The sequence below is a fragment of the Gossypium hirsutum genome, chromosome D09 (assembly GCF_007990345.1).
Source record: "Gossypium hirsutum isolate 1008001.06 chromosome D09, Gossypium_hirsutum_v2.1, whole genome shotgun sequence".
In the NCBI taxonomy this organism is placed as follows: Eukaryota; Viridiplantae; Streptophyta; class Magnoliopsida; order Malvales; family Malvaceae; genus Gossypium; species Gossypium hirsutum.
In genome coordinates, this window is record NC_053445.1 from 4,317,571 (window position 1) to 4,327,662 (window position 10,092).

At 31.8% G+C, this 10,092-nt stretch overlaps 1 protein-coding gene across 1 annotated transcript; it reads left to right on the forward strand.

Annotated features, from left to right (window-relative positions):
• The first annotated feature begins 4,563 nt into the window (after window positions 1-4,563).
• On the forward strand, window positions 4,564-5,840 carry LOC107939243 (wall-associated receptor kinase-like 1). The gene has a single exon (XM_041101600.1). The coding sequence runs from the start codon at window positions 4,671-4,673 to the stop codon at window positions 5,820-5,822; it is 1,152 nt and encodes a 383-aa protein (XP_040957534.1). The 5' UTR covers window positions 4,564-4,670; the 3' UTR covers window positions 5,823-5,840.
• The last annotated feature ends 4,252 nt before the right edge of the window (window positions 5,841-10,092 follow it).

The following is a 10,092-nucleotide window of genomic DNA, read 5'->3' on the forward strand; positions in this document are numbered from 1 at the left end:
TTTCAGCTTGCGACGTAAGTTTTTATCCTGTACCAACTTGAAAGGAGCATGCAAGATATGTAGCTACATGCTTTCATCCGGTATAGGTGGGAATTTAGATTTCCAAACATTATATGTCATTCAAGTTTATAAACTTTGTCAGCGTAGGTCATGCAGTCTACATGTGTTGTGGCACATGTCGCATTTGCATGTGCGCATGGATGATAAAGTACTTGAAATCTTCCACAGTCGCAGGTAATTTGTCTCAAATCTGTGTTGTACGCTTCACCGATAACTCCTTGGCCGAATCTATGAAGCTGCGTAACCCGAAATGTTAGATCTGGTCTCAAGTGACACACTGAAGTCATTGATTTTGTGATTTCTATATTTTATGTTAGCCAGTTGGTGACCAAAAAAAATAAAATTAAATAGTTTGATGACCATTTTGTAGCTTTTTATATTTAAGTAATCAAAAAAATTAATAACAATTAAAAACTATATTATAATTTTTCATAATCGAGTGACTAAAAAAATCATAATTTAGTGAATTGTACAATACTTTATCCATAATATATTCACTTGTTATCGACCAAACAGTGTTGGCCGACTACAGTCCATAAAAACGGCTTAAACATTAAAAATGATGAACTATAAAGTACGAGAACCTTTGTTTGTAATATAAATTATATATTATACTATAATGGTCATATTTCTTTTTCTTTTTCTTTTTCTTTTTTGAAAATGCATTGTAACATGTGCAGTATATTATTAAAATTTTAATATTCGAAGTTTAGTATTTCTGTAATTTGTATCTTAAAATGAAAATGTATAATTCGATAGAAGTGCTGGAAATTATTTTTTTTTATTTTGAACCTTTACTTTCAAACTCTTCATTTATATTGTGTCATCTTGATATGGAAATTATTGATTTGAGTTTGATTATCCCTAAATTTAATGTGAGTTTTTTTATTTTGTCTTGGTCCTCGCCTTGATCGAATAAGAACGGATAAGAGGTTTATGGGATTGACATGAATATATAAAGATGACTATATTTTTAGGAGCGAACTTCAAATAAATATGAAGCGTATGGTATATATAGAAACACGAACTATAAAAAAAAACCCTTTTTTCTATCATATTACTAAATATACATCTAAAAATTATAATTTATTTTGACATCTAGTGGTGTCACTAGTGGTGCTACTTTAACCCTGCTTTTCCTTCTTTAAAATCTATTAATGAGTTCTTCATTAACCCGATCTAAATCTTCATTCATTTCCCTCAAACAAAATAACAACGCAAATGGGTTTTCAGTTAGCGCTTTACTTCATCCTGCTACTCCTCTTCCTCTTCCTCTTATGCCCAATTTTACAAGCAGCAGAGTCTCAAGAACCTGCCTGTGGTAAAGAAGTATGTGGGAATATTACAATTCCATCCCCTTTTGGAATCCATAGCAGCTGCTATACTCATTCTTGGTTTAGAGTAACTTGCAACTCGACCCGTAATAGGGAAAAGCCATTCATAAACGTATATGGCATCAATCTGGAGGTTCTTGATTCCATAAATTCAGACGCCATTCTCATCAGTAATCCAGTTACTTATATTAATTGTGATCGTATAAGCGAGGCTAGTGTGAGCGTGAATCTCTCAGGCACTCCCTTTTTCTTCTCAAGTGTCCAAAATATTTTCGGATCAGTAGGTTGCGGAAATTTGGCTACTGTTTTAAGTAACGAAGCTGATTCACTTGGCGGCTCCGTTCAACCAAGGTGTGACGATGGTGCTTCTGAATCTGGCTGCCTTACTGTAATTACGGGAAATTTCACTTCCTATACTGTAAACATGACAGCCATGTATCCTGACGGCAACAGATGCGCATCTGCTTTCATCTTCTCTTTCAGGAGTGGTTACCTATTACCCACTGGCATCAATATTGGAACAACGCATGTTCCCGCCGCGCTCAGCTGGAATTCCACCTATTGCGGTGACGGAGGTCAGTCAAGCGCTGTCACTTCAATTGCTTGGCTTTCATTTTTCCTCTTTTAATCCAGTTAATGTATAGATTTTGCTAATTGTTTAAAATCAGTACTGAGAATCATTCATTTTGTATATTAATATTAATATTTTTAATTAAAAATATTGAATCACATCAAATTCAACCATAAGATTTATACTGGTATCTATATTAATAAGAAATCCTTTATTAAATTTAATGTCACAAATAACACACAAATTTAATTAAAAAAAATTTACTTAGAGTAACACTTTTCATATGACTTTTTTTAGTAAATATTTATTTATTTTGATAATTAGAGGTAAAGAATAGGGTTACTTGATATGGAACCTAAGCTCTTACATTTACAATATAATACTTTTGTTAGTATATTTTTGTTTTTTGAATGACACATTACTTTTATTTCCTACAAACATTGGATGTACATACATTTAGTAGATTTTGTAATTTACTTCCTTTTTGCTAATCTCGCAGGATGCGGAAGACCAGGACTAGGACCTATCAATGTCAACACCTATAAGGTAGAGTCCTGTGGGAATGTTACTTTTCACTACCCTTTTAGCATGAAGGCCCAAGATGATTCCAATAATTGGTTTAAAGTAATTTGCAACAAAACTGCCGATGGGAAAGAAGTGCCTTCATTAAATATAAATGACACGAATCTACAAATACTAGACTTCAAATTTTTGGATGGTACCGTCGAGGTCAACCATCCAATAACTTACTTCAACTGTCGAAAAAACCATCATAATGGGATGAGTCTCAACCTAACAAGCACCCGCTTTTACTACTCAGATTCCAGCAACATTTTCTGGTCTTTAGGTTGTGGTAATTTGGTTACTATTTTCGGCAACGAAACAGATTATCTTATAGGCAGATGTTTGCAGCCAAGTTGTAGGATTAATAACAAGACTTCCTCTAATGTTGGTTGTCTTGCTACTATTCCTACGGGTCTCAGCTCATTCTTTGCAAACATGAGTGATATGGTTGATCCAAGTGATTATAGGAGGAAAAGATCATGCGGATTTGCTTCATTGATTTCTTATGACTTTAATTTTACTGATGATTTTGATCTAAGTAATAGGACGCATGCCCCAACGCAACTGCAATGGGGCACACTAATATATGGAGAGTGCTATTTGAACGATAGTTCGGACACTTCTTGTACAGTCGATGGTGAATATTGTTGGTCGAGGTTGAGCTCTAACCATCTATGTTCGTGCAAGAGGGATTTCGGTGATATCAACTATTCAAGATCATGCAAAGGTATAAGTCAACGTTTTTTTAGGGAACTTCTTTTCTTATATCTATATTATCTTACTTAATACCTCAATTGAAAATTTATTAAAATATCTTTTTATATACAAATTAAGTTATATTATTTTAAGGGTATTCTCATTTTTTTTATATTTTTATATAAAATCCATAATAAACCTAACATGGTGAGATTTGAACCTTTCACACATTAAATTTTAAAATTTAAGTTTATCATTTCAATCAAGAATTCATTTGATTCTTATATAAGCTTTTAATAAATATGTTTATTACATAATTTTTCCACTCACATCATGGATGTGCCTTAAACTTATATTGTTTCTTAAAGAGCTAATTGAACTGGTGTTACCCGTCAATTGAGCCTCTACTGGATTGAGAAATTATGAAAATCTATTACTTTTATACAAAAATAAATATTATTATGAGAACATTTTTTTTTTCATTTTATATTTTTGTAAAATCTACAAAGATGACTAAGTATAATGAAATTTGAACAAAGTGAACATGATAGCTAATATCTCAACTAAATGAACTGTTCTTTTTCATGCTTTAAATATTTTTTTTTCAAATAGTGGTTTTGCATTCATATTGCTAGAATACTCCTACGCATAATTTTAACCAACAAGAGGAAAAGGAAATTAGAAAGATATTAAATGAATTAATTTAGTCCTTGTGCCATAAAAAAATTTAAAGAAAGTTAAATTTTTTACGATTTTGTAAATAATTTTTATATAGTAAATGTTAACATTGTTATAACTTAAATTTATTTTTTTTAACAGTATAGAGATTAAATTGATCAATTTAATAATAGAGAAACTAATTTAATTCAATACTTTAATTGAATTATATGATTATAACCTCTCTCCTTTTCAATTCATAAATGACAGGTGGGAGATGTGATAATTATAAGTATTGCAACATACTTTGCTTGAATACCCCTAACAACTATTGTTGGCCAAACTCTTGCCCTCCTCATTATGAATACAATAGTGCGACATTTTATTGCAAGCGCAAAATACAAACTCAAAACACTCGTAATTCAAAAAGCATTATTGTAGGTATGTGATGAGTTTACACTTTTGTTTTTAAAGTGGAACCATTTTGATTATTTATTTATTTCAATTTAAATAGTAATTTGTTTACTTTGAATGCGTGATGCAATAACTGTTATTTATCATTAAATTTGTAAAAGTTCAATATCAAAACAATGGATGATGTAATAAGGTTGTCTCATTGTTCATTAAATGAATGGCTATCAAATATGAATGAAACTTTATTGAAACATTTTCATGGTTTTTTAGCCTGTATTTTAATTTTCAAATTCACCTTTAACTATGTTTCTTATATCTATATAGGTTGCAGCACTAGTGTTGGGACACTACTTTTACTACTCGCAACATGGAGTATGTACAAAGCCCTCAAAAGAAAACAAAAAATCTTGCTGAAGCAGAAATACTTTGAAAGGAATGGAGGTTTGTTACTGCAACAACATTTGTCTAGCAATGAAGGTAATGTTGAAAAAGTTAAGTTGTTTACTTCAAAAGAGATGGAAAAGGCGACCAATCATTATAATGAGAATCGAATCCTTGGTCAAGGAGGTCAAGGGACTGTTTATAAAGGAATGCTAATAGATGGAAGCATTGTGGCTATTAAGAAATCCAAAATGGTGGAAGGAAATAAATTTGATGAAAAGAAGGTTGAACAGTTCATTAACGAGGTGATAATTTTATCTCAAATTAATCACAGGAATGTGGTTAAGCTTTTAGGGTGTTGTTTAGAAGCTGAAGTTCCTCTATTGGTGTATGAGTTCATCCCAAATGGTACATTATACGATCTCATTCGTAACCAAAATGAAGAATTACCATTGACATGGGAAATGCGTTTACGAATTGCGATTGAAATTGCCAATGCCTTGTTCTATTTGCATTCTGCGGCTTCTGCTCCTATTTATCATCGAGACATCAAATCTAGTAACATACTTTTGGATGATAAATATAGGGCAAAAGTATCAGATTTTGGAACTTCAAGATCGGTTGCACTTGAACAAACACATCTAACCAGTCGGGTGCAAGGAACTTTTGGATACATGGATCCCGAATATTTTCGATCAAGTCAATTTACGGAGAAGAGTGATGTTTATAGCTTTGGAGTTGTTCTTATTGAGCTTTTAACAGGACAAAAACCCATTTCTGCAGAACAATCAGAGCCAGTGAGAAGCTTGGTATCTTATTTTTTGCATTCAATGCAGGAGAATTCCTTATTTAACATTCTCGATCCAATGGTAGTAAAGGTTGGTCCAGAGCAGGAGATTATAGTTGTGGCTGTTCTAGCAAAAAGATGCTTGAATCTTAATGGAAAGAAAAGACCCACCATGAAACAAGTAGCAATGGAGCTGGAGTTGATTAAAGCTTCAGGTGGAAATGTTATTGAAGACCATGGTGATGAAGAATATGAAATAGATGACATAATCCATTCATGGGAGACCAATCCTAGTTGTTCAATGTCTAGGACAATTACAACCAACAGTGAAACTTTTCCATTAAATTCATCTTTCTAGTTTCCAACACCCCTGAAACTATTTCTCTTGATGGATAGCCTTTAGCTTCTCTATTTGTCACATTGGTGGAGTCTTGTGGTTGCCCAAGAATTCATACTTGTTTCACTCAATGTTATTTGACCTCTTGAAGGTATTTGTTATACAAGTTCTGGATTTTTTTTTTCCCTTTTGCTAAGTCGATGAATTCATTAATAAAAAAGACCTCCAAACAGGGATACCACAAATCAAAAGAAAGGTAACCCTAATTATCCGCATCTCCTTTTAATCTTCTTTATCCTTCTTTTGTTGAACTTCTTCTTCTTCGGATATCTGAATACCCTTATCGCCATTTTTCTCCGACGCCATTACTACTCTATCAACAACTCTCGAACCTTCAATTTCAACTCCTGTCGGAACCCCTCTGATTGATCATATTCTTTTTCAGATTTTCCCTACAAATAAACAAACTACTTGAAACATACAAAAACACAAATCCAATCAAGGCTGCATATTGACAGATAATTGAGCATCCATTACTTCCAGCATATATATATATATATAGAATTGTGTAACATTAACAAAAAAATAATTTAAGAAATATATATATTTATAATAAGTTAATATATTTTAATTATATCCAATAATTTAAATAAAAAAATGTTATTTTATGTTAATTAATGCAATTAAAAATAAAATCTTTAAAAAATTAATTAAATATTGAATGTGCAAAATCACACACAATACCTGTAACATTAAAAGCTAGTAATATTGAATACTAGAGTTGTAAACTACTTGGATTTAGCTTAAATAAGCTTGGTTATCTTTAAGTTGAAGAATCCAAATTAAATTAGAGCAAATTAAATTTGAACATCTTAATACATAATTTCAAAAAGTTTACAATTCAAGTTGAATATTATATTGATGTTTTTGAAATCGGATCAGTGATCGAACCAACTAAATTGTCGATTTTCAATCTGTTCGATTTAAATAAAGTGAATTATTAAAAATATAAAAATATAAATAATTATAAAATACGATTCAATCGGTTCAACTGTTTTTAGCTCAGTTTGTAGATCATCTATTTTTTTTACCTTTCTGGATCGGTATCTCAATTGATTACCAATCCAATCGGATAGTTGCATTATAATTTTTTTTTACTATTGATTCTATAAAATATTTTTTAACCATTTAACATATATATTTTTACTTTTAATGAATTATAAACATCGAAATATAAACACTTCAAGAAATCAATAAATAAATGATAAATTTACTATCGATTTTAAAAAATAATTTATGCTATGGAAAGGACCACATGAAAGCCCAAGACCACTCTTACTACCAGGACAAATGAGGGAATAGGATCAAATTCATGTGTAAACTGAAGGACAATTTACAACATATATAATTACATATTCAACTTACAACTAAAACCTTAAAGCCAAGCCCTAAAGTAGATAGACTCTTGAAACTAGAGTTCGTGGTGGAGTCGCTAAGTTGTCATAACATGTTAGGGATGAACCTAACAAGCTAGACACAAAAAACTAGAAAGTGAAGTTGTCATTAACTAATCTGAGCTTGGTCAGTTAGTCACTTATCACTCAAAGTTTTAAGGCTAATCCTAAAACAAATCTAAGGGAAAATCTTCAAACTGAGGCACGATCTTATAATCAAATATGGGTTCTAAAGTACAATTATGAGTAGAAAAGGTTAAAGCATCCCTACAGTACCCATTTGAATACAACGCTTAATGTTTAAGGTTTTAAAATTCTAGTCTTGACTCCAAATAAACTTAATAAAAAAGAAAGAAGATGTCCAAATATATAATACTAAATGAAATTCGAAACTCTACAATTATTGTCTAAATTTCAAGGTTAACTGAAAAAGACTGTAAAATTCTAAAAATAAGCGGAATTGAACTTAAAATTGTAGGGTTTTAAAATCTAACATTAAGAACTTAAAAATTCTAAAATTTAGAAAAATGAAATTTGAAAACCTATAAATTGAAAGACCTTCGAATTCAAATTTTAGACTAAAATCAAATTAAATCTATTAAAAACAAAAATCTAAAATGTAGGGGATAATTTTTACAAATATGTTCAAAAAAGCAATTGAGAAAGTGTGACATTTTTTTTAATTTATCGATCTATATTGTTTTTGGAGAGAGAAAGAAAAACGTACTCTATAGGATGTATTTTCTTTCAACGGTAACTATTCCAATTATAACTTTTTCAATGATTAAAAGGAGCCCAACAACCATAATTTTTCCTTTACAAACCCCCTCCAAACCTCATTCTTCTCAACTCAATACTCAATACCCAATACTCAATCCTTAATCCTAAATTCTCAATCCTCAATTTTCATTTCTCAATTCTCATTTCTCAATCCTTAATCCTAAATTCTCAATCCTCAATTTTCATTTCTCAATTCTCATTTCTCGATCCTCAATCCTCAATCCTCAATTCTTAATTCTCAATTCTCAATTAATTTTTTTAATTATTTTTCTGAATTTTTTCTCTTCGATTTTATTTTATTCATTAAAATTTTTAAATTGCAAATCAACTTATTTGTTTGGATGACAAGCATATCTCCGACATTAAATTACAAATAGTAAAAAATAATTATTTAATTATTTAATTTTAAGTAGTTAATTATTATGATGTTTAGATTTTTTTTATGTTTGTATACTCAACCTAAAGATCGAATTTTGGAGACGTACATAAACAATTTAAGCGAAGGTGCATCGAGTGTCATTTATGGACACTTGCAAGACGTATGATTTTTATACGTAGCTCACATGCTCGAAAGGAATAAATTGGATTCCCCACTTATCAGTGCTTTGGTTGAAAGATAGACATCGGAGGCACACACATTCCATATTCCCTGCAGTGAGTGTACGATTACACTTGAGGACGTTAGTTTACAACTCAGTCTACCAGTCAATGGGGATGTCATTACAGGGCCAGTGATTAGTGCCGATTGGAGTGTAACATGCAAGCAACTACGAGGGAAGGTGTCGAACAAGTTTAAGGGGTAGTCAGATCGAGATGAGATGGTTGGAGGACAACTTCAAAACTATCGAGGCTTCCAAGGATGGCATTGAAAAAGAATAATTCACGCACACATTCATCTTGAGGTTGATTGGGGGTCTACTAATGTCAGAAAAATCTCTCAATTTGGTACATTTAAGTTGGCTATTACTACTAGCCGACATGAAAGAAATGGGACAACTTAGTTGGGGATTAGCGGTGCTGGCGACATTGTACCAAGAAATGTGTTGAGCGATGATACCAGAAAAAGTTAAAATCAACAGTTGCATGCTCCTTTAATCGTGGGCATGGTATCGACTACTATTTTTATGCCCCCAAGTGGAACTTCCTTACGAATTCCCACTCGTAATATGGTAAAATTCTTTTGATAATATCATTATTGTTTTTATTTTTCATTGTTGTAATTTTGAAATAACATATTATTTGAATAGGTGGAACATCCCCGTGAGACATAACGTTATATCGAGTGAGCTCGAGGATATTCGACTAACTTTAAATCAACAAACTAAAAAACAGGTTAGTTTATGAATTTCAAAGTTATTGGTTTTGTATTCCAGCATTTTAAATTAAATATTAGGAACATACTAAATTTTATAAATTTGTACTATAGCTTGTATGAATGTCATATGTGGATTCGAGTATTCAAGAATGTGTCTCGGTCAAATTTTTGGCCAATTGCAACATCTGGCACGGGAAAGTGCCATTGATCATTTTTGCATTGGCTGAGATACACAAATCTGGCCGAATGATGCAGTAGTTCAAGTGTACGCAACGTATTCCACTGCCACCCTAAGAGCTCGATAACTTGTACAAGATCGACATGTGAGGGAGACTCGAAGAAGACTCGAGGAAGACTAGAGGAAGATTGACCAATATTTTACAAGAAGTATATCGAGATTTGGTAGCGTAGGTACGATTACTTCCCAATGCGTGAACTATTTTTCATATCGGATTTGGCGACATCTCTAGATTACATGAATTGGTTCAGGCATTACGATAAGTTGTATCTACTGTTGACTTAAGAAAAGAGTAGGCAACATTGCCGTAAGAGGCCAAGACAAGGGCCTATTAATCATAGGTCGGGAGAAGATGCTGCGGAGGATCAACATCTACTCCATCTCCATAAGAGGACTTGATTGTCGTACAACATCCCGGTCAGTATGGTTTATATATTTTTGATTCTAACCAAATAAACTTTATTTCTGTAGAAAATAAACTTAATATCTTTAAACTGAAAAAAC